The sequence below is a fragment of the Erythranthe guttata genome, chromosome 4, assembly GCF_056151865.1.
Source record: "Erythranthe guttata isolate IM_541 chromosome 4, IM_541, whole genome shotgun sequence".
NCBI lineage: Eukaryota > Viridiplantae > Streptophyta > Magnoliopsida > Lamiales > Phrymaceae > Erythranthe > Erythranthe guttata.
This window is the reverse complement of record NC_142536.1, coordinates 3,045,613-3,070,445: the sequence shown is the minus strand read 5'-3', so window position 1 is coordinate 3,070,445 and position 24,833 is coordinate 3,045,613. Positions and strand designations below refer to the sequence as shown.

The 24,833-nt window shown below is 37.2% G+C and overlaps 5 protein-coding genes across 5 annotated transcripts; 2 read left to right on the top strand and 3 right to left on the bottom strand.

Annotated features, from left to right (window-relative positions):
• Positions 1–166: 166 nt before the first annotated feature.
• LOC105977324 (zinc finger CCCH domain-containing protein 46) lies at positions 167–3,922 on the bottom strand. The gene is made up of 9 exons (XM_013002655.2): positions 2,602–3,922; positions 2,188–2,346; positions 1,912–2,091; positions 1,737–1,822; positions 1,389–1,640; positions 1,170–1,311; positions 861–1,034; positions 691–766; positions 167–600 (listed from the first exon to the last, which is right to left on the bottom strand). The coding sequence occupies exons 1-8, from the start codon at positions 3,546–3,548 to the stop codon at positions 733–735; spliced, it is 1,974 nt and encodes a 657-aa protein (XP_012858109.2). The 5' UTR covers positions 3,549–3,922; the 3' UTR covers positions 167–600; positions 691–732.
• Positions 3,923–7,360: 3,438 nt separating this feature from the next.
• On the bottom strand, positions 7,361–11,062 carry LOC105977646 (zinc finger CCCH domain-containing protein 53). The gene is made up of 9 exons (XM_013003017.2): positions 9,650–11,062; positions 9,257–9,373; positions 8,968–9,147; positions 8,809–8,894; positions 8,449–8,721; positions 8,257–8,359; positions 8,009–8,161; positions 7,809–7,885; positions 7,361–7,701 (listed from the first exon to the last, which is right to left on the bottom strand). The coding sequence occupies exons 1-8, from the start codon at positions 10,540–10,542 to the stop codon at positions 7,852–7,854; spliced, it is 1,839 nt and encodes a 612-aa protein (XP_012858471.1). The 5' UTR covers positions 10,543–11,062; the 3' UTR covers positions 7,361–7,701; positions 7,809–7,851.
• Positions 11,063–13,757: 2,695 nt separating this feature from the next.
• On the top strand, positions 13,758–16,172 carry LOC105977735 (RNA-binding protein Y14A). Its single transcript, XM_013003133.2, has 4 exons — positions 13,758–14,151; positions 14,654–14,790; positions 15,585–15,730; positions 15,882–16,172. Exons 1-4 carry the CDS (start codon positions 13,884–13,886, stop codon positions 15,925–15,927), a joined length of 597 nt encoding a protein of 198 aa, XP_012858587.1. The 5' UTR covers positions 13,758–13,883; the 3' UTR covers positions 15,928–16,172.
• A 256-nt stretch (positions 16,173–16,428) lies between these two features.
• Positions 16,429–21,069, top strand: PRL (Minichromosome maintenance (MCM2/3/5) family protein). The gene is made up of 15 exons (XM_013003247.2): positions 16,429–16,651; positions 16,759–16,826; positions 16,918–16,977; positions 17,073–17,296; positions 17,723–17,900; positions 17,999–18,121; positions 18,206–18,295; positions 18,429–18,571; positions 18,930–19,107; positions 19,239–19,430; positions 19,522–19,694; positions 19,826–20,029; positions 20,117–20,282; positions 20,374–20,595; positions 20,729–21,069. Exons 1-15 carry the CDS (start codon positions 16,621–16,623, stop codon positions 20,831–20,833), a joined length of 2,157 nt encoding a protein of 718 aa, XP_012858701.2. The 5' UTR covers positions 16,429–16,620; the 3' UTR covers positions 20,834–21,069.
• LOC105956287 (histidine kinase CKI1) lies at positions 21,013–24,720 on the bottom strand. The gene is made up of 6 exons (XM_088816427.1): positions 24,667–24,720; positions 24,328–24,564; positions 23,571–24,248; positions 22,524–23,477; positions 21,385–22,446; positions 21,013–21,297 (listed from the first exon to the last, which is right to left on the bottom strand). Exons 1-6 carry the CDS (start codon positions 24,718–24,720, stop codon positions 21,085–21,087), a joined length of 3,198 nt encoding a protein of 1,065 aa, XP_088672553.1. The 3' UTR covers positions 21,013–21,084.
• Positions 24,721–24,833: the final 113 nt, after the last annotated feature.

Sequence of the window (24,833 nt, the reverse complement as noted above, 5' to 3'; positions counted from 1 at the left end):
GTTGGCCTTTAATGAAATATCACAAAAGAACACACCTTTTTCTTTTTCTTCATACATACACATATATTCCTCTCTTCTATGTCAACATGACTAATTATTCTAATTTACAAATTTATTTTTACATCCACAAATAATAATGTAAAAAAATAAAAAATAAAAAAAAAGATAAGAAAAAGGGTAAAATTGTCATTATATATATATGAGCTTTTGTTCTACTGTGTGGTCCTGCACACAACTACATATTGTACAAACTGAACAAGATAGAGAGATAGAGTGATGTGAGAGAGAGAGAGAGAGAGAGAGAGAGAGAGAGAGAGAGAGAGAGAGACGACTCTCATAAATCAGTTCTCATCTGTCTGCATTTATGTATTGTTGTTGTAAGTAGTAAGTATGGTATTGTTGATGACAATAATAATAATAATATTATTAATTATTAATAATAATAACAGTAGTAATAATAATCTTGATTGAGATTTTTGTTTTTCCTTACACTTCTCTTTTCTTCTGTTGTTGGGGGAGTGTTGTATGGTTGTTTTTTCGGCTATACACCTAGACGACTTCGATTTATTTCCTCGTTGTATATATGCTACTCGAACTTTTCTGCATCCGAAACGTCAAAAAAAACATCGTCGAAAAAACGAAGAATCTAAGATGAAACGATGATGAAAAAAAACGTAAATTTGCGCTTACCAAAAGCTATAAGTTAAGAGTCTTTTTGCTTTGCTAGCCCACCTACATTTCAATGGCTTCTTGCCCGGACGAAAACCTGGAATCAATCGTATTTTCTTAATACTCGCATAAGTCGAAAGAAATCGTAAAAAACGGCAAGGATATATTTAATATTTAATATTTATATTTACCTCGGCATTTGAATGTAACATGATTTGAGAGAAGCCATGTTGTTGTTAGAGATTGTTAAAGGTGTCGTGGTACTATCATCGGTAGATGATGAAGCTTCGGAAAATACAGAGTTATTTTCGGCTGCTACTTTTGTAGGAGACGCGAAAAGATTTTCGGGGAGCATATCTTCGAAGCTGCAAAAACATTAAACTAATATTCAAGAAATATAGCAAAACAAACAATTTTTTTTTAATTTTTTTTTTTTGGGTTTTTGGCAAGAAAATCGTTACTCGTAGCTAGAATTATATTCGAGTGGAAATATTACGTACCTTTCGGAGAAATTAGAGACATCTCCATTTACATGACAATGCTGCTTATTGGTGGTAAAAGATTCGATTTTTTCCAGCACCAACTTCTCATCGCCACCAAAATCGGGAGATTTAACTGCCTCTTCGCTACCATCAAATTTTGCTATAAAAAAAATTAAATAAATAAACAAATTCTAAGGTAACACATTATTTTTCTCGAAAAAAGGAAAACCAATAAACCTTCGGAATTTTCTTGATTAAAGCTATCAGAAGCGTTGGTGAAGTTTTGATTCATCGGTAACTGAGACTGCCTCGGAGAGGAAATAAAGCTCGGATGAAGAATATTATTATGGTGGTGATTTTGTTTCAATTCCATTAGTTGCAAATTCATCATCCTTCGACTTTGAATTTCGATCGCGTGCTGTAATTCCGCCTCTTGCTCCAGTTTCCTCCTAAGCATCATTTCTTGTGGACTAAACAACATTCTAGAACCTTCACGATACGGAAAAAAAAAATCAGCTAATAAAACACATTAATAATCACAAGAAACGCAACCTTTAATTTTTTTAATAATATTTTTGTTTTTACCGAAGGGAAGATCGATGTGTTCTCGAGAATCAATTGCAGAAGGGCTTAAGCAAGATGAAAATTCCCCTCTCTCCAAGTGTTGTTTCCTACAATGATTCATCATTAAAATTAACAAAGTCTATATATAATATATAATTAATCGACTAAATAATTATAGAAGTGAAAAAAAAAGTACTTGTCGGGGACTTTTCCTTTCTCCTTGTAAGGTTTAACGAGCACACGAGAATCGCACACGAAATGAGGATTCCCTTTTGCTAAAATGAGCTTAACAGTCTCCGAAAACACAAACGTCACAAAACCAAACATCCGTTTCTGCTGATACGGAATTCTAACATCTTGCACCGGTCCGAAGATACTACAAACGCATAATCAGCCCCATATTATTACAACAGCCATTTTTTCAAGAATCGAAAAAAATTCAAACTAAATTCCTTTATGTAATCACTTGTACCTAAAGTAATTAGAAACATCATCTTCTTTAAACGAACTATCGGCTGGAAATGTCAAGTAAATCTGACGGGCGCTCGAATTCGCCATCATTGAGAAGTCGTTTCTGTCGGGTCGAAACCGATTAAATTTGTGTGATTCGTCGCCCATCATTAGCGCAGATCTAACAATACACACCGAATCCAATACATTCAACAATTTAGATAAAGAAGTCAAGATTTTGAATTTTAAAGCCACATGTAAAATATAGAAGTGCAGATAATGTTGCACATGCCCAACACCACAAGGAACAAAATAATTGATGCTTACTAAACAAAAAAGATTGAATTTTTAACAAGAATTAAATTCTAAAAATAGCTAAAACATTACTAAAAAAAGTAAAGAAACAGTAATTTTTTTTCTAGTAAAAGAATTTTACCTAGGATTCTCATTCAGAAAATCCATGCACTTGTTGTAGCCAAAAGGGTGGTGGCCACCACCACCACCACCACCACCGCCACCAGCCGCCGCCATGGCTGCAAACCTCTGCTGCTGAAGAGCTTTCATTCTCAGCAATTCATCAAACCCAGAATTATTAAAGCCCGGAGAACCCACCTCAATTCCTTCACCACCACCGCCGCCGCCGCAGGCGGCGACGGCGGCAATATCAACGTGCAAGAACTTGCAGCTACTTCCATTCTTGCAGAAACCCCTAGCGAAATACATGCAAGGCCGCCACCCAAATCCGTTGCCGCCGCCGCCGTCTTCAAGAATATTAGAGAGAAACGCGGCGTCGTTCACCGAACAGCTCCGCCGGTGAAACGGGTGCGGCGACGGAACGCCGTTGGCATCCTCACCGTAAGGAAAAACCAGCGAATCACTCATCCCACCCGGGCTCATAACCGGATCCGACATTGGATCGTCCAAGAACGACAACCGATCCTGAACTTGCCGACCACCACCGGAGAACTCGCTACCGAACTCATCCCCGCCGTAAAAATGCACACCCGGCGAACCGGAGCCATTCTCACCACCAGCAGCAGCAGTAGAGCCGTTGAGAGCAGCGGCGTAGGAAAACGGCCGGGGACTGTTTACCTGAAAAGCGGCGGCGGGGGAAGAAGGGTTGCTGAAATTACGGAAGCCATTGTTGGGTATCAAGATTCTGGGAGTATTTAGTGGGAAAGGGTTTGAAGAAGAGATACCCAAACACGCCTTAGCTTTTTCGATGCAAGAGAGAAGAAGTGGTTCAGGGAGAAAAGCTAACCTAATCATCTCTTTCTCCCCTTTGTCTTGTATCAGTATGTAACCCATTATTTTCGATGCGTTTTCCGGATCCAAACTCTGGATCCTTGTCATCACTACTTTAGTTGCTTCGTATTTGTCCATGGCGGATTACCTCTCTCTCTCTCTCTCTCTCTCTCTCTATATATATATATCTCTCTCTTTTTAAGGGGCTTATTCGTGTAACTTCTCCCTCTCAGAAGAGAGAAAATGAGGGAGACGAAGTAGGGGGTAGGTTTATTAAGTAGACTGGTTTAGGAGAGAGTGAGTGAGTGTGTGTTTTTTTAGAGAGAGAAAGTGGATGTGTGTGTGTGTGTGTATTAAAAAGATGGGGAATTGATTGATTGTTTAATTAGAGGAAGGGGAAGGTGGCTAAGATTTTTAATCATTTTTGTAAAAGGTAATTCAATGAATTATGAGATGGTGCTTATATTTGGACAATCATTACATTCCTCATAAATACACAATTATATATATATATATATATATATATATATATATATATATATATATATATATATATATGTGTGTGTGTGTGAAAATGGGATTTTGGATTTTCAGTTTTTATTTGAGCATTTTTTGTGCCTATTTTACAGTAAAAAATCGGATCTTTCTAGCTACCATTTTATTTTTCCATAATTAAATATTGTTTTTCTCAACAAAATAAAAAGAATAATTTATGGATTAGTAAAATTAAAAAAATATTTAAATGATACTAATGACTGACAAGAGCTGGATTCTGGCAGAAGAATGGTCAATGTTTGGGTTTTGGAACGGGGAGGGGGGGGGGCAACGGAGTAGGTGGCGGCGGACGACGGAGATTAAGGTGAAAATTCAAGATTTGCATCGGTGGTGGTGCCGCCGTACACATTTTTTAAACTACGATTTCCAAAACATAAATGAGTGTTAATGCAGTTTCCATCATTTGTTGTACAAAATTGAAGACCATCCGCAAATTATTACTCCCTCTGTTCCACAATAACTGTTTTTTTTTTAAATTATTTTTGTTTCATATTATCTGTCACTTTACATTTCCAACACTGCATTAATTGTGTAATTATCAATTTTATCATTATTAACTATCTCCAACACTCTCTCACATTAATTATTGGCAAGGGCATTTTAGTATAAGCACATATATTTTTCTAAAATTAAGCAAAATTTATTGAGATCCTTAATCCTTGTGCACAAGCTACAAACGACACTTATAAAGGAACGGATGGAGTATATGATTTAAAATTTAAATTCTTTAGTCTAAATTAAATAATCTCGTCCTGTAAATTTCAATTAAAATCCGAAATCTCCTTCTAAAATTAAAAAAAGAAAAGAAAAATATAATTAAAAAAAAATGCAAGAATGCGTTGGGCCCACTCTTGGGGCTGGCTCCGGAAATTTCTCCATGGATCGTAAGCCCTAACGTATCAGTTCATGGTGGCCCATTTTGTGACTTTGGGCCGCCACCGGTTATTCCTTCACATTTTTTTTACCATTTATAATTTCTTTACAGGGTAATTTGTTAATTAAGTTGTCCGATGTCAATCTAAATTGTCTACTTTCGGTCTAAACTCTTCAACTATGTTATCTACTTTCAGTCTACGTTGTCCATCTTCATTCTAATTAATTTGTACCGAGAGAATTTAAGCAAATTCAAAATATTCGGATGGACTGTTACTTATATAAAATATAAGTGAGGGAGTTTTTACTTTTTTATTTTATACAATAATGGGGTCAGTTCCGGATCGAGTGGGCTGAATTCGCCATGTTCAAAACTGTTGGGCCAAAATATCCACAGTGGGTCCAGAACCAATAAATGAAAAAGACCGAGCCTAAGGCTAACATGGGCCACAAAAAAGTAGTTAGATCGAAGTGGTCATCAGAGGAGAGTGCGGCAGTAAAAAAGTTGCAAATATATGTATCAGTTCGCTGAAGAAGAACATGGTATCAAGGAATTCACAAACTAAATGGCTCGCCAACAAGGTTAGCTAAGCACCTATTAGCTTGCAAGAGAGAAAGAGGAGTAGGCGGGGAGCTCGGAGCTATACATCCTTTATAGGAACAAGATTCGATGATAATTTCCATAAAAGAATAAGAAAAGTATTTAAATTAAGATCAATGATTGATTGATTGATGTAAATCTCGGACAAATAAAAAAGGTCATAGATTAGGAAATACTGAAATAGTCACATACGATCCTTTCAGCCGTCTTGTTCATCTCCATATTTCCAACGATAGGTGAGCTTTTCTAACAATCAAGAGTTAAAAAAGAAGGGTCTTAAGAGTGCAAATATTGCATCATCATATCATCATAATTCATATATATATAATAACATACAATAAAACCAGTGGCGGATGTAGCTATGGTCTAGGGCGTGCAGTTGCACACCCTTGATGTTTGCCAAGTACTACTATTATACATAAGTTGACATTAAAGACAATTGGTTGAGGTGGTAAAGATATGTTTGTTCAGTAATAGGTCGCGGGTTTGATACCCCACCTTTATAAAGTAATATTGAAATTTTTTTTTCTACAATTTCGAACCCCCTTGGCAAAAATCCTGAATCCGCCACTGAATAAAACCATAGTTTAATTAAATCAGAAAAAGAATGTCTTTCCAGCAAAAATCAGCTGAATAATAAGAGACAATTATAGTAAAGAAAGTAAGAAACACTTCATGCAATAATGCAAAAAAACTTCCTGTGGCGGGAAAAAAATAAAAAACATTTGCATGCATGCGTGTGTGTGTGTGATCACGTACGTAAAAGAATATTTGATCTTTGTTCCCATCCACAACTGTCGCATGGGAATCAGAATATTATATCAGTACTACAGACATATGCATATCTTCAAACCATAGCTGAATACTAGACACACTTTGTAAGAAATCAAAAAATCTTATGTAATAAATAAATAAATAAATAATTGGGAAAATTGGATCATATAGACCTAGCAATAAAAATAAAATAAAAAGATCGAACGCTTAAGAATGGGTTTTAACAGTCGCAATTAAACGACAGTGGCGAAACATCCATTCGAATCAACGGTCTCGAACAGTTATTCAATTACTTATATTTTTATTTTTTGAATATATAAAAAAAAAATTGAAAAATAAATAAAAAATAAGATTAATGATGCCATAAAGGAACTCACTTTTCTTTTACAATTTTTTTTCTTTTTTATGTTCACTTTTATTATTATTATTATTCAGAGCTTTTAATTTCTGCTTTCTTCATGTAATGATGATTCAAGTCATCATGTTAAAAAGCTGTGTGCAGTTCGAACTGAAAAAATTGACAGTAATAAATCTTCCTTTTTTACTTCAATTCCTGTTTTACATTTCTTACCCTTTCTGGTTTCTGCATCAGCCTGTTAGTTAAAACTTTTTACCACCTCTTTTTACCCACTTGGTACAGCAGCTTAATTAACACATAATAGTTTATGCAGTAATTGGAAAAAACAAAAGGCAAAAATTGAAGAGTAAATTACGAAAAAGCCCATCATGTCAACGACCCTTTCAACATTGAATCTTCTTACACGTCAAACCTTATATTGTCAAATTCAACAGAATCTTTTAAATTTTCTAAATTTAGTTGAATGTTATCTAGTTTGTACTCGTTTTGAGCAAAAATGCAGTTTTTGATGCACCACAATCTGATATTTACAAGCAAAAAACACATCTTATGACAACCTTGTTTAAAATACGGAGGTCGAATGGGGTAAAACATAACAAGCTCGAGAAAATTCCACGTAATCTTGAAGATTTCACTAAATTTACCATCGCAAAAATGAACGTGTAAGAAAATTCATAGTTGAGCAGTAGTTGTAATATTAGTATATTACGCAAACATGAGGTAATTTTTTGTAAATTCACCTTACCTCAAGGGGTCACAGTAATTTACACTAATTAAAAATTTACAATATAGTAGAAAATCTGCTAATTTCCATTATATTAATTATAGCAAAAAGTAAAAAATAGTTAATACTATAACACTGTTGTTTGTGATTACAGCACACAACTAAAGAAAGAGAGAGTACAAATAATAATGAAAAAAGAGAGATACTATTACTACCCCACTCTCTGTCCTTTCTACTACACATTCACTATGTGCTGCTGTAATAATAACTAATATAGTATTTCTTGATGATGATCAAATATTAATTCATTACATATCTTTTTCTGTTTTTCTCCTATGATTTTCAGCCATACAGCTTACTATATCACTTTTTTTCTTACTTCCCCTTTGTATATGCTACACATTTTCTGCACCAGCCAATAAAAACAAAATTAATTAATTAAATTAACTACTAATTTATATATAATATGTCATAAGTATTTTATTTTTAAATTAAAAGAATATTGCTTCTTACCAAGCTAAAGTTAATTTTGCTGTCTGCTAGCCATGGTGAGTTGCTACATTTCAATGGCTTCTTGCCCTGAAGAAAACCTGAACAATTTCAAATTACATTAATTATAACATGAGTTCTTGAAAAACGTAACCGAGAAAAAAAAAATAGAGATAGAACTTATATATATATATATATATATATATATATATATATATATATACCGAGGTAATTGCAAGTAACACGATTTGAGAGAAGCGATGGTGAGTGGAGAACTGTTCGACAGAAGAGGAGTTTCGTTAGAGGATGTAGTACTATTATCAGCTGCTGGTTTCGATGGAGAAGCAAATAGATTCTCGGGGAGGCTGTGCTCCAACCTGATTTCATTCGAATGGATAATCGTTGAGTAAAACTATATTTAGTTTAAAAAAAAAGAACTTTCAAAGAAAATACTAAAGAAAAGTTACGTTACCTTTCATGGGTATCGGAGTCATCGGCGTTAATATCGTTAGTGTTAGATTCACTACTTTCCAGCCCCGACTTCTCATCGCCTCGTTTTTCACCGTTATCAAATTCTGGTTTAACAAAAAAAATGAAATGGATTTAGGACAACGTATTATTTCTTATCTGTAATAAAAAGGAGACGCTAAGAACTAATTGGAACCTTCCGGATGTTCTTGATTGATGGAATCGGAGGACGTCGTGACATTTTGATTGATCAGAAACTGAGACTGTGTGGGGGAGGACGAAAACGGGATGCCAGCTGGGAATCTTCGAGGATAATTATGATAACCGAGATTATCATTATTTTTCAAGTCCATTAGTTGTAAATTCATCATTCTTCGGCCTTGAAGTTCGATGGCATGCTGCAATTCTGCCTCTTGCTCCAATTTTCTCCTCAGCATCATTTCTTGCGGGCTCATCAACATTCTAGATCCTTCCGGATGGGAAAAAACGAAAACAAGGCGGTTTTAGCTAATAATTAAATTCAACTATTCACTAATGATAAAAAGTAAATCTTTACCAAACGAGAGATCAAAGTTTTCTCCAGAAGGGCTTAAACAAGCCGAATACTCTCCCCTCTCCGATTGTTGATGATGGTGTTGTCTCCTACAAAATGTTCCGATAAAAAAAAAAAAAAATAACCCATCTAAACAAAGATATAATATGGTAAGAGAAGTACTTGTCGCGGACTTTTCCTTTCTCTTTGTACGGTTTGACGAGCACACGAGAATCGCACACAAAATGAGGGTTCCCTTTTGCTAAAATGGCCTTAACTGTCTCGGCGTAGACAAACGTCACAAACCCAAACATTCTTTTCTGCTGATATGGTATTCTAACATCTTGAACTGGTCCAAACATGCTACAAAAAAAAAAAAAACCAATGCAACATCACCTTAATTAAATTAGCAGCATTTTCAAGAACAGATTTTTTTTTCTTTTTCTTGAATTAACTAATGAATTAATCGTACCCAAAGTAATTAGAAACATCTTCTTCCTTGAACGTACTGTCTGCAGGAAACGTCAAGTAAATTTGACGGGCGCTCGAACTCGAAGCACCGAATCCCATCAGTGATGAATAGTCGTTCCTGTTGAATCGAAAACCTATTAAACTAATGATCAAGTCTAATTTTTCTGCTCTTTGTTTTTCGAATACATCAACTACCTCAATTCATCATATCTGAAATAACAGGTGATCTAGAATTAAATTTAATTTGTTAATTTAAAATGTGTTTCAATTCACTAATTAATCATAGCATCTATCAGAAATGAAGAAAAAGATCAAATCTTGAAATAGCTGAAAACTTTTTGACATGTAATAAAAAGAAGTATGTTTAATTTTTCAAGTGAAGTGAATTAATTACCTGGGATTTTCGTTAAGAGAATCCATGCACTTGTTGTAAGCAAAAGGATGGTGACCACCACCACCGCCGGCGGCGGCCGCCGCCGCCATGACCGCAAACCTCTGCTGCTGGAGAGCTTTCATCCTCAACAATTCATCAAACCCAGAAGCACCATTGTTGCTCGGAGACCCTAGTTCAATCGGTTCGTCGCCGTGGTGCAAGAACTTGCAATTACCGCCATTCTTGCAGAAACCCTTGGCAAAGTACATGCAAGGCCGCCACCCAAACCCTCCGCCGCCGCCGCCGTCTTCGAGAAATGCAGCATCGTTCACCGAACAGCTCCTCCGGTGAAACGGGTTGTGGTGGGGTGAATGAACGCCGCCGCCGCCCATATCCTCACCGTAACCGAAACCCATGGAATCATTCATCACCGGATCCAACCCCTGGTCGTCGTCAAGAAACGGCAGCTGGTCCACCTCGAAATCATCGCCGCCGTAGAAATGCAAACCCGACGGCGAACCCGAAACAACAACAGGCCTGCTGCTGCAGGCTGCCGTCCGGCTCCTCTGAAACACAGCCCCTCCGGCGGGCGAAGACGGGTTGCTCATATGGAAACCGCCATTGTTGGGTATCACAATCGATCTCGGCGAAATCTGCGGGAACGGGTTGTTCGGCCGGACGGAGTACGAGAGAGGAGCCGGCGGGGGGTTCGAACCGTTGGAATGGAGACCCAACCGGGTCTGGGCTTGCTTGATGTAGGAGAGCAAAACGGGTTCGGGGCAAAAAGCTAAACGGATAATCTCCTTCTCACCTTGGTCCTGTATCAGTATATAACCCATGATTCTCGACGCGTTTTCCGGCTCCAAGCTCTGGATTCTCGACATAACTATGTTCGTTGCCTCGTATGTATCCATGGTGAAAAAAAAAAGAAGAAGAAGAAGAAAGATAAGATTTTTACTGAGAGAGTGTAGTAAAAAAATCCCAGAAAGATTTCAACTTGGACTAGGGATTTCTCATTTTTGCAGAGAGAGAGAGGAGAGAGAAACAAAATGCTAGAGAGAGAGAAGGTCTTGAGGAGTTGGTGGAAGAGTAGTACAAAAGAACAGTATGAATCTTTTTTTAGAGAGAGAAAAAAGGAAGACTGATGATTATCCAGATTGGGATAATCATGTTATATTATATGTGGGTAATTAATTAATTAATTAATTAAACCAATCCTTTTTATATGATCAAGAACTAATTTTTTTTGGGGTTGTTTTTTTTAATTTAATTTGGGGATTTTCTTCTCTCTCTCTCTTTCTCTCTCTACTTAAGAGTGATGTGACATGAGAGCAGCAAGCTTCATTTTTTTTGCAGGGAGTGGTCAAAGTTAGGGGTTGAAGAAGACGAAGAAGCAGAAAATTGTGGGGTCGGTTTTTTAATTATAATATTGTTATTCTCAAATCTAGTCAATTCTGCTTCTATTTTCCCTATTTTTCCTATTTTTTACAGAATTATTTTTTTATTATAAAAGTTTCTATATTTCTCTAAATTTAATTGAGATAAATATTTCTTATTTTCCATGTCATTATTATTATTACATAGTTTATATTATATCAGGAGAACCTTGATAAATTAATAACCTCGTCTAACTATAAAAAATTTACGATCCCAACTTGAGATCAACGTGTTAAGAATTACTATATACAAATTATTATTTTGAAGAACAAAATTTTTCATTATATTTGAATTTTTTGGGAAAGAAATTTGAATTTATTTAAATTTGGTAATTTCGATCTGATTTAAGTGGGGGGTGGGGGGGTGAGAAATTGGAGCCACAAGTTTTGGTGGCACTCTGCAAAAACAACAGTCTTGGGGAGTGTAAAAAAAAAACTGGTGTTTCTCTCTCATCCTTTAACCAGGCTTTCTCTCTCTAAAATAAAATGGAGTCTTTTATCTACATTGCAATATGTTTCTCTGTATGTGTATCTATACATATACATATACATATACATACATATATATGTGGTTTTGTCTGTATAGAATCGGACAAAGCAAATGTGAGTGGGAGGGTGTGGATTCAGATCTGTTACAGGAAATGTCCGTGTGCCCACTGTCTATTTTCATTTCTCTTAATTAATTTAGGATCCGAATCCCACCTTTCGGGTCATGGATTGGGCCGGGTCAAATATTATTCATACTCAATTTTCTTTTTCATATAAATTAATTTACAAACACGACAACAAATTGACCTGAATCTGATTATTAGAATCACGTCTATTATCAAATGTTTTTTTCTCCATCAACTATATATTAAAATTAATAAAATAATTTTTTTTTTCTATTAGGTTCGGATGGGCCTGGCCCATTGCATGTAACTATCAACAAGATTTTAATTAGATTTCATATTACATCAAATATATTTAGTGCCCCGCCGGGCCTAAACAGTTGCAGCAAGCGAGCCCGTGTAAATAGACCCAGCGATCGTTCGATTGAATTTGTTAAATATGGTTAGCCTAGTGTGGTTTACGTCTTTCTCGATACGAGAGTGATAGAACCTACACGATTGGCTGCGGGTTTAGTCGTTACGGAAAAAAATAGTTTGGTCCACTATAAAATAAAAGGTTTTATTAGGTGTCCAAACATCTGAGGGAAAAAAACAGATACCAAATGTTGAGTATTCTGTTTACCAGATATTTTTTCTCAGTCAGTAATAAATAAATTATATTATATACACAAAAAAACAAGCATCTTCAAAAACTGGAAATTAAATAAATAAAAGTGGGCTCAACAAGAAAAATCTCAGGGTTCCAATGCATAGTAAGTGACATTTTTTAAATAATAAAAGTGCCCATAACTAAGTAAAAAACAACAGATATATTATTATTAAGAATCCCAATACAGTTTTTTATGTAAGAAAAAAAAAAATTAAATATTAGTCAAAGAAGCAGTAAAATCAAGGGTTTTAATGTCTGTTAATCTTCCCAAGAATGTCTTCAATTGCCCATGACACTAGAATTTAAGTTTCACCATTTTCCAAACTAATATATTGGACCTTTCATCCACACCCCCAACACACACACACACACACATATATACATATATACATATACATACACGCACACATACACACACAATGGAGGGCACTTTTACAAGAGAAAGTGGTATCTTTAAGTCATTTAGAGGGTCACTTTTTTCAAGAGAGTAGTAAGAGGACCCATGATGAAAAGAAAAAGGTTAAAACACACACACACACACACACATATATATATATATATATATATATATATATATATATATATATATATATATATATATATATATATATATATATTATATATGTCAAAGGAATTTCATGATGATTAAATTGTTGTACAGCTAAAAACTAGTAACCTCCCACTCATCATCCTTTGAATTATAGTTTTCTTTTATTTTGTGGGACTTCTTGTATCTTCAATAACTCAGTAATAAAACGATTTGATTTTTTTTCTTCTTATTTTTAGTCCTCTGTATTACTTGTTCGACGCGTAGATATTACTACCAATACATACGTCTTCAGAGTGTATGTCAACAGAATGTTACTTTTGATCAACTGTCCACATTTAGAACTTGCAAAATCCACGAATGTGTCCCAAGCCAAACGTATTCGAACATTTTTTAACATCAACGAAACATTCAAACATCAATAAAATGTTTGGTGGGGTAGACATCTGTACATAATGAAACGATAATCAACTATACGTACCTTAAACGACTATACTGCATCAACAAACACATAAACACTGACTTCTATAAATCAAAATATCGGGATCGCAATACGGACTAATTTACAACAACGGGGCAACGTAAACTGAAAAATATCTCAAAAAAAAAAAAAAAACTGAAAAATAAAATCCTTATGGGCTTTGTAAAGAGAGCGTAAAGAAAGAACCATTTTATTAAATTGGGCTTCAATTGAATACTTTTGCAAGTAAATTCAGACAATGGGCCTAGTAAGTTGTGGCCTATTACTTTTGAGCTGGGTAAATTAAATAGTATTTAATGGGCCTACAGCTCTTAGAGTAAATTACTTTTTTGTCCTCCTAGCATCACCCAAAGTAATAATTCTGTGGTGTAATATGTCAAATTAATAAATCTTAGAGGTCAAAATGTAATTTACCAAACAATAAATTCCAAAGGCAAAAAACACCCTCGTTCAATTACACCCCGCCCCCCCTTTCTCACCTGAAGGCTAAAAGCTGAAGTAAAACTCCAAATCTCCCCAATTTACGCATCAATGGCGCACGCTGAAGTGGAGACGGTTGATTTCGAGCCCGACGACGACGATCTAATGGACGAGGACGTCGGAGATGGCTCCCCCAGCCGAGCCGGAACCATCCCTCGGCTCAAGTCCGCCATCACCGGTGGCGGCTCATCGTCGACTCCGAAGAAGACCAAAGGCCGCGGCTTCCGCGACGAGGCGGCGGCTGAGGCTGACCGGAGTGCTCGTATGTCTGCGCGCTTTGACTCTCTAGATTCAGAGGGTGGTCCTGGCCCCGAACGATGTCAGTATCGAAACCCTAACCCTTTTCTTCGTCATTTTTTTTATCTTCCTCTACTTATTTTACTATATTAAGTCAATTGAGAACGTTCTGGAACCGTTTACAGTTTTTATGGTGCTTCAATTTTGGCTTCTGATTCGTACAATTGTTGAACTTAAATTCTCAATAATTGCATTGCCATAGATTAGATTCTCCCAGAGGTAATTGAAGGCTGCCAATAGTGAAACGTCTGCCTTAAGAAATCGAGTGGCGATTTTGTGATGTTAAGCCTCGTTTTTTTTTCTTTGTATTTTGCAATGTTGGGCTTGTTGTTCCTCTTAACTAGCTTCTCTCTTCAAGTTCAGTTTATTTATTTGCTTATTGTGTTGTGTTTAAAAGTCTTTTTTTCTCTTGTAAACAAGGAAAAGTAGAATTAGGAAAATCGAGAACTGGTATTTATGAGTAAAATTGTCATTGACTTGATACAGTCATGCAGATAGTTCTGATTGTTATTGAATTTATGCAGCTATTGAAGGATGGATTGTTCTAGTTACTGGAGTTCATGAAGAAGCACAAGAGGATGATTTACAGAATGCATTTGGTGAATTTGGCGAGATAAAGAATTTACACTTGAATCTGGATCGGCGTACGGGATTTGTCAAGGTATAGAAATTTCTCAATGTTTAGATTGTCTAGTGACTCCAGTCCACTATTATAGTGGGGCCTTAAAAAGCCACTAGCTAGATTGGATAAATGAACAATTCACATATAGTTAGTGTCATAATTAGTGGTCTATTCAATTGACTGTTGAGATTTCTTTATGCTCTGGGAAATAGTTGCATTTTGGTTCGTGTTTCACAGTTAAGTCATGGATAAGCTTCATTTTTATGTTTTGTGCATTTGTATTGTGCAGACATAATTTTAGCAATGTTTTTTGGTGGATTTGGATGAAGTTTCAAATCTTATTTGGCATGCTTTAATTGCGATAGATTTGCACTGCTTGGGTACAGTATCTTGCTTATAGTTATAGAAGGCGATGTTCTCTTTGATTTGAAACTTGCTTGCTTGCATGTATTCATGGCCAGAATGAAAGGAAGCAGCTTCTCTAACTCGCCCTATCACTCTACTAAGAATTCTTTCGAGTAAAATTGTATTATGAGGTGTTAGTACGGGGTATCGATTCCATATGAGACTTCTGTTCTACGTCCTTTTTTTTGGGTTTGGGGGGGTGGGGGGGGGGGGGGTGGTAGGTGTTAGTAGGATGATATGTTGCCGATTTTATCAAACATTCGATATCTTTTGCTTTTTTCTTTTTTGAACTTTACGGTTGTCATGAACTTCTTTCCGTCATCTTAGTTTCATTATCCAGTTATGTTTTTCTAGACCAAACTGGGCAAATATTTGGTCACATATGCTTTTCTGCTGCTATTAGCTAAGTGCGGGGTGCTGTTTTTCAGGGCTACGCTCTTATTGAATTTGAGAATTTCGAGGAGGCACAGAAAACTATCAGTGAGATGGACGGGACTGAACTGCTAACACAGACCATAACCGTTGATTGGGCGTTCAGCAAAGGGTCATTCAAGAGGAGGAACATCAGGAGAAGGTATACATTCACATCGTCTACTTTTTGTTCTTGTATGAACATATGATGAAGGCATAAATTCAAGCCGTACTCTATTGAAGAACCGGTCTTTGTTTCATTCCTCCTGTTATATTGATTTGAATTTTTTTTCGCTTTGTTGATATATTTGCAGATCACCTAGAGGTCCTCGTTCGAGGAGTCCAAGGAGGAGATTTTGATTCGGGCAGCACATGAAAAAGGGCAGCACTTGAAAAACTTTGTTGTTTGTGGCTTTTGATTTAGGGTTGAGAGAAATGGCGTGGATGGATTATCAGCTAATTAATTAATTGTTAACTAAATATGGTTGTTAAATTTTTATGAGATTTTCATTTTTCGATTTTGTTTGTTACCTCTTCGACTTTGTTCCCTCTTTGTTGTCATTTACACTTATATTCAGTAAAGTTGACATTAATTATGGCATTAATATTTTCGTTAAGATTAGTTTAGGATACTTATTCAGTAAAGTTGGGATATAAAAAATTCAAATTTAATTATAATTAAAATTTAATTTATTCTTTATCGGCCATTGACCATTGTTCTTTCAAGTTTCAATGGGGAAAATGAATCAAATAAAAAATTATATAGACGATGACACATAATGGCGTTTTTTGTAATTTTCAGAAACTCGGTGGGTCGATGTGATATATAAATAAAAATATGGAGGACTCAATCGCAATTTTGTTGCTTTATCCTTTTTCCCGCCAAAACCACCCTTCATTACCCCATTTATCGTCATTTTGCCGCCAATCGTCACCGAGTAACCCTTCTTCCGATTCTCTCTCTTTTTTCTCTCTCTCTCTCCCGCGCGCGCAGACACAAAGAGACAGAGTCACATACGCAGAAGCATTCTCAGAGAAGCAAACCGCGGAAACATGAATGACCTAGATTTCAAACAAGACGAAGGCAAGTGCACAAAAACACGTTCCATCTGTGTTATATGTATATGTTTGTGTGTATAATTCTGTACCCGTACCTAATTTACTCATTATTTTGAAACTTCCTGGATGCAGAAATCGCGAAAGATTTCCTCGAAAATTTTGCTGATGTGAATGGCGAAGCTAAATACATCGACATCCTTGTAAGTTTTCCCAACTAATTTTCTTTTGGTACAAATCCTAATAAAAATTGAACAAATAAATTAATTCATCTCGTGTTCCTTGTACTTCCAGCAAGATGTAGCGAATCGTAAAACAAAGGCCATCCAGATCGAGCTCGAAGACTTGCTCAATGTAAATCTCGTCAAGTCTCATTTCTGTTTTATCTTTTCTTTATTTTGGGTAAGGATCTGATTTTGGGGTTTTCTTTCTGTTTGAGGGATAAATAGTATAAAGACTTGGATGAGGAATTTCTGAGGCGAGTGACTGAAAATACGCGGAGGTACATCGGAATATTTGCTAATGCGATTGATAGGCTAATGCCGGAGCCAACGGAGGTGCTTCTGGATGATGATAATGATATTTTAATGACTCAGAGGGCGGAGGAATCAACTGAAAATGCTGGCGGTTCTGATCCGCAGAGGAGGATGCCTCCCGAGATTAAGAGATTATAGTAAGACCCGTGATGAAATGCAGCCTGTATCTATTACTTAAGTTACTTTGATTTTTTACTGATCTTGTCAATTGCACCACACCTCTGTTTAGTAGGTATTAATGCTTATAGTATGCGTTGTTGATTGGGCAATTTTGTCGTGTTAACAACCACACTGCAAATTACGGGCTTATAGCATAAGAAGTGATGGAAAATCATAGACAAAAAATGGGGTCGATTTATTTCATAATATTGTTTCCACTGTTAATGTGTCGTATCTCGAGTATTTTTCAATGTTTCATGAACGGCATGGCAAAAGTTTGTTGTTGAAATAGGGAAAAAACCCGAAATGAAAGTAGAGAAATAAACTCTTTTTATTTTATTTTTCTGCGGGATCTAATGACGAAAGTGAAGAGTCTCTAACAATGTCGGTGTTTGTGGAACCAGTGAAGTTTATATCAAAGCATCTCCAAAAGGGCGGCCTTACACACTTAGGGAGGTCAAAGCTTCAAATATCGGGCAGCTTGTGAGGATATCTGGCATTGTGACACGTTGCTCAGACGTCAAACCGCTGATGCAGGTTGCTGTCTATACATGTGAAGAGTGTGGATTTGAAATCTATCAGGTTCCGTACTTGCTCTCTGCCTAACTTTTATTTATTCTTAGTATGTTGAATATTCATGGGCTTAATGATAGACCTACCGACTACTATATGTGATACAGGAGGTAACTGCTCGGATATATATGCCCCTATTTGATTGCCCATCGGAACAATGTAGAGTAAATCATGCTAAAGGGAACCTCATTGCCCAACTTAGAGCGTCTAAGTTTTTGAAGTTTCAGGAGGTTTGTGATATGCCAATGGTTTATCTTGACGATTTTCTATAAAATGCAAGAGCTTATTTTTTGTAACATAAACATTGTTTTCAGGCTAAACTTCAAGAACTAGCTGAACATGTTCCCAAAGGTCACATTCCTCGAGCAATGACTGTTCATTTCAGGGGAGAGCTCACAAGGAAGGTTAGTTATACTGTCGTCTTACATGTTTATAGAGCCTATCAACTAGTGTACTTATAGTTGCTCTGTTGTATGCTACTTGGACTTCGATATATATATTAGGTTTAATCAAGTGTCCAAATGTCATTTACTGCAGGTGTCTCCTGGCGACATTGTTGATGTGTCGGGGATATTTCTTCCAATGCCATACACTGGATTTAGGGCTATGAGAGCTGGCTTAATCGCAGACACGTACTTGGAAGCCATGTCTGTCACCCATTTCAAGAAGAAATATGAACAGTACGTAGTTTTGCTTCAATATTTGGTACATTAAATATTGTATGGAACAATATATAAATTCTTAAATGATGTCTGCTGGCATGTAAAACATTCAGGAATCTATTTCATACCATCTTACCTTATCTGAGGGAGGAAATTTATGAAACAATAATTTGATGCTTTGTAAATTAAGCTCCTATATTCTTTTCATACATTTTTCGACTTGTGAGTTATTAAGAGAACCGTCCTCGAATTCCGTAGGTGAACTTTTTATTTTCCTCATTCATAGGGCATACTCTCCAGCTTATCATCTGATGTAAGCATGTTAAGTTGGGATGGATAGATTTGCAGCGGAACTAATTGGTTATATTAAGTGCAGATATGAACTTAGAGACGACGAGGAAGAGCAAATTGCTCGCTTAGCCGAGGATGGTGATATCTACAACAAATTGTCACGCTCATTGGCCCCAGAAATTTTTGGGCATGAAGATGTGAAGAAGGCCCTTCTTCTCCTCCTAGTTGGTGCTCCTCACCGAAAGTTAAAGGATGGAATGAAGGTGAGTTCAGGGCCAGGATATAATATATAAGCATGATAATCTAACATGTAGAGGATCCATTGTTTTGTTTTAAAATTCTGACCAGTTTTTACAATTTTTAAGGTAATAACTACCCTTGTGTCGTAATGTAGATTAGAGGAGACCTACACGTATGTCTGATGGGTGATCCAGGAGTTGCAAAAAGTCAACTTCTCAAACATATAATTAACGTTGCACCACGAGGTGTGTATACGACTGGGAAAGGAAGTAGTGGAGTTGGTCTGACTGCAGCTGTTCAAAAGGATCCGGTGACAAACGAGATGGTCTTGGAAGGAGGAGCTCTGGTAAGAGTGCTTGCACGAGTCCCTCCAATTTTTTCCCTTTCTTTCATTAAAGGTGAACTTATAAGCATCACTGTCCAATCGGTTGTATCAGGTACTGGCGGATATGGGCATATGTGCAATCGATGAGTTTGACAAAATGGACGAATCAGATCGCACGTCAATACATGAAGTAATGGAGCAGCAAACTGTTAGCATTGCTAAAGCTGGCATCACCACTTCTTTGAATGCACGGACTGCTATACTTGCCGCCGCTAATCCAGCCTGGTACAAAATTCACAAACTCTCAGTTTTTGTTTTGAAATACAAACACATTCATTTTATTGCAATTTACCTGTTCAGTTCTTCCTAATGCCAAGTTTGATGATTTCTAATTTTTTTTTTTAATATAAATCAAGGGGGAGATATGATCTAAGGAGAACACCGGCTGAGAATATTAATCTGCCACCTGCTCTTCTCTCAAGGTTTGATCTCCTGTGGTTGATTCTCGACCGAGCAGATATGGATACTGATCTTGAAATGGCTCGCCATGTGCTCCATGTCCACCAGATGAAGGAATCTCCAGACCTCGGGTTTACTCCACTTGAACCTTCTGTTCTTAGGTAAAATCTTACCTCAAAGATTTTACTTTCTGAATAACTTGGTGAATGATTTTGCATGATCGGATAAACTGTTGTCATGAATTCTAGGGCGTATATTTCTGCTGCAAGAAAACTGTCTCCTGTTGTTCCAAGGGAGCTGGAGGAATATATTGCAAGTGCGTATTCTAGTATACGGCAGGAAGAGGCGAAATCAAATGCCCCTCACTCTTACACAACAGTCAGAACTCTACTTAGCATTCTTAGGATATCGGCTGTAAGTGCTTATATTAATTAATATCCTATTGACTATTATTCTTCTTTGATGGAGAAGCAATTGATTACGTATTTTACACCATCTTTTTCAGGCTTTGGCAAGACTCAGATTCTCCCACCACGTTGCTCAGAGTGACGTGGACGAGTCACTTAGGTTAATGCAAATGTCCAAGTTCTCACTGTACTCTGACGACCGTCATAAGTCTGGTCTCGACGCAATTTCTGATATTTATTCAATCCTACGTGACGAAGCTGCAAGATCCAACAAGGTGGATGTCAGCTATGCCCATGCCCTGAACTGGATTTCAAGAAAGGTACAAAACGACGAATAAATTATGTTTAAATCAACTTTGAAAAAGTTGTTCGAGTTTGCTAATAATATGGTGATCGATGTATTGCTTTAATTGGCTGGATATCTAATAATCGAGCGAATCTTGTTGTGAACAGGGATACAGTGAAGCCCAGCTGAAAGAGTGCTTGGAGGAATACGCAGCCTTAAACGTGTGGCAGATCCATCCAAATACGTTCGACATCCGTTTCATCGATGCTTAAGACTAAGTTTAACATTATCACTGTTAGAATGTCGAATGTGACAACTTAAGACAAATGATTTGTTTAGATGTTTTTAACAAACGTCTTAGGCTCGGTTAAAAGCCCCAGTTGTATACTTACTGGTATGGATTGAGCAGAGCTTGTTTCTTATATAAACCAATATTTATGAAGGATTTTCTCATGTCATGTTATAAAACAAAAGAAAAGCTTCTATTGGATAAGAGTACAAAAGAAAACATGTTTACAAAATGTCATACATTGCAAATAATTTCAGAAATAGTTTTCAAGAAAACATCCTTGTTGAGTGGTTTGGTCAAGTAACCGTCGACTCCAGCATGAATCATATTATCGATCTCTTGCCCCTTCTTGTGTGCAGTTAGTGCGATGATCGGTATACGAACGCCGTAACTTTCCTCTGCTTTTCTGATTCTTGCCGTTGCTTCGACTCCATTCATCACCGGCATCTGCCAAATAATGCACACATCGAAATATACAATAAACTGTCGAATAAATTAAGATTGAAAAAAAAAGATCGGGTCGTTTTATTTTACCTCACAGTCCATTAGTATACAATCGAAAGGGAGTGAACTCTTCGAAGCTCCAACATGCTTCCCTTCGTCTAGACTCTTGCAGACTAGTTTCCAAGCTTCTTCTCCGTTTTCACAGGGAAATATACTTGCACCAAGCTGCACACCCACAAAAGTAGCAATCTTTCGACCGATCGGATCATCGTCCGCCACGAGTATTTTCCTCCCCGTCAACGGTTTCTTTTTGCTGTTCGCCCCTCCAACTTCCTCAATCTCACACTTTGATCCCTTCACAGAATTCTTACTTGGCCCCCCATCCGAACTAGCAGCATCATTTCCACGTCCAACTTTTTCAACACTGTGTGAAGCTTCTCCCCTTCTTGGGGGCGGCAGCCCCCCAAATTCAGGTAAAAGCCCAATAGTCCGATACAAACGGGACCCGTGAAGCGGCTTCGAAATGACTAAATCCAACGGTGGCAGATTATCCTCATCAAGCCCCTGTAAACTATCAAGCCAAACAACTCTACTGCAACAGTTTTCACTCAAGTCCCTTCTAAATTCAGCCACAGCCCTACTTATCTCCCTAAACGGGCCCACACTCGTGTCGATCACAATCAAAAGAAAGCCCGAATAACCGGCCCGAGGATTAGGTAACACGTCATCTGTTCCTTCTAGAGCACTCAAGGGGAACTCTTTTTTCGAACGTGCACTAGAAGTAGTGGATTTTCCCGAAGAGCTATAGTTGGATAAATTCAGCTTCCGCTTGATCCTCTTCAAAGACGGAGAGAGTTGTTCGTACTGCTTCACAACGTGTACTTTAATCCCGATTCTGTGCATGAAACCTTGCAAGAGAGTGCTTCTTTCGGGACTGTCAATCAAGAGCAGGACTTGTGAACCTTCATTTTTCGGGCTGTGGGCACGTAAACTAGTACCCGAGTGGCGAAACGAGTCATGACCAATAGACTCGATATCAGCACTCGGAGAAGAATTATTATCCGTTTCAAAAAACGCGTTGAACCGGAAGCAAGTCCCTCTCTCGCCCGCTTCTTTCTCCACTATTGCTATCTCCCCGCCCATTAAACGAACCTACACATCATCATCATCAATCAAGAAAAAGCAAAAAAAAAAATAAAAAAAAAATCAGTTATTACAGTTTTTTTTACCAGAGATTGAACAATGCCTAGCCCCAAACCGGTGCCTTCTTGACCGAGTGCAGTTTCTTTGACTTGTACGTAGTTTTCAAAAACCGATTTTTGCTTCTCTTTCGGAATCCCTTTTCCCGTATCGTTCACCTCAAAAACAAACTCCATGCGGTTATTTGTTTCCCTTTGAGTAGCTTCCGATTCACTATACGCTCTTTGGATCTTGAACAAGCACAAAAGACAGCTCATCGAGTTGCTTCTGTTCGAAGCAATAATCCCACTTTCAAGACTCGGTTTTTTAGCCCAAACTCGAACCACTACATGCCCGTTCGACGTAAACTTCACAGCATTGCTCAACAAGTTGCTCAAAATCTGTTTCAGCTTCCCTCTATCACCTCTCACACGAGAAAACTTCGTGACCGAGCCGTCGAACGGGTCCAAAATTACGTCCACGCCCTTCTTCGTACCCACAGGGTGGTACAAATCAACCACATTTTCCATTAGTTTCTCCAAGTCGAACTCTTCCTCATCGAGCTGCATTTTCCCTGCCTCTATCTTACTCGTATCGAGAATCGAGTTCAAGATTCCCAAAAGATCCCTCGTGCAAGATTCCATTTGCAGTAGATTCGCAGGTATTTCCGATCTAAGTGGGTCCCGCTTCGAAACCTCGTTCCGGCATATTTCTATCAGACCGTTTATCCCTGCTAAAGAAGCACGTATGTCATGGCTTGCACTTGCGAAAGCTAAGCTCTTGTTCATGCTCTTTCGCTCCGATTGTTGAGTTGCTTCCATTTGGCTTATGAGGGCCCCACATAGATGCATCTCTCTTCTCGCAGCTTCGACAATTAGATACACGAACGTCAATATCGTAATAACCACAACGCCTATCATTAGCATTAACATAACGAATGCCAATTTTATGTTCTTGTGTACTAAGCTCGAAAGTCCCTCGTGTGGCATAGCCAATGCATATACCTTAAAAGAAAAATCGAAAAAAAATATAAATATGGAAAAAATAAATCAAGAATCTTTTTTTTTTCATTCGAAATGAAACGAAACGAAACTCACCAAAGGGAGTCCGGCGATGTCGAGTGGCGAACAATTAATCACATACTCTCTACTCCAAAAGCTCAACACATAGTTTCTTGATGTGCTGTCATCATATGATTGGCACGTGAGATTTCCGACTTCACTAACTCGGTAATCATCTTCGCTTAATAACTGAAACGCCACTCGATCGCCAGCTAAGATCATACGAGTGTTTGGAATCCCTTGAGCTAGAACACTCCCATCTCTTTTAGAAGCCAAATAAAAGCTCCCATCGTAAAATCTTATCTCATTAATCAAGAAATCGATTAGTGATTGCATTGGATATCCTAAAGAAACGACCCCTTTTCCGTACATACTTACGGTACTAAGTAGAAGAATATTCTGTGTATCTCCCCATGAAGTACCGACCGAGGCGTATCCGTTTTTATTACTCGACGCTTCTTGAAAATAGGTCGAGTTTACTACATCAAACGGAGGTGACTTAATTGCTTCACCGTATAGTTTTCCACTGTCACGATTCACCGATTGGATGTACCAAGAGTAGTTCTTCGCATCGGAAAATGTCGAATTTGAGTACATTGCGTAAATTTGATTTTCTTGAGTGTAGTAAGCGAAGAATAGGCCGTCTAATCCAATGTAAGAAATCTGCGATAGATACGGTACTGTGGATAACGCTTGAAATAGCGTCGAAGCAACCTGCATTTAATGACCAATAAAAAAAATATCCCGAAAAATTAATTAAGTTCTCGAAGTCGAATTCGCGCCACTCACTTACCTTCGATTCAATTTTGGAAAATTGGAAATCGTGCTCGTCGAGAGACGAGGTTAATACTCGAACTAAGTTGATGGCTGATGCATTAATAGGAGAAAACAACGTGGCGGTTTTTCGAATTCCGGAAATTAATTCTTGATTCGTTTTTTTGGCGGTAACTTTTACTTCGTTTTCGATTTTAGTAACCCTAATGATCCATAATGGGATCAATAAACCAGATAGAGACAACACCATAAGTACCTGCAGCAAGCAAAATTAGCAATTCATATAAAATTTTGAACTGATTAAAGTTAAAGATTTACACTTTCTTTAAAAACAAACAAAATTGAATTAAACACATACCAGCACCATGAGAAAACAAACCGGACGCAACACGATACACGAGCTTTGTTTCATCTGAAAAAAAATAAAATAATAATAATAATATCCCAAAATTCAATAATTCTTATGGGATTAAATAAATAAATCAAGATGCTAAAAATGGAGGGTTAAATCAAATTGCTGTCAAA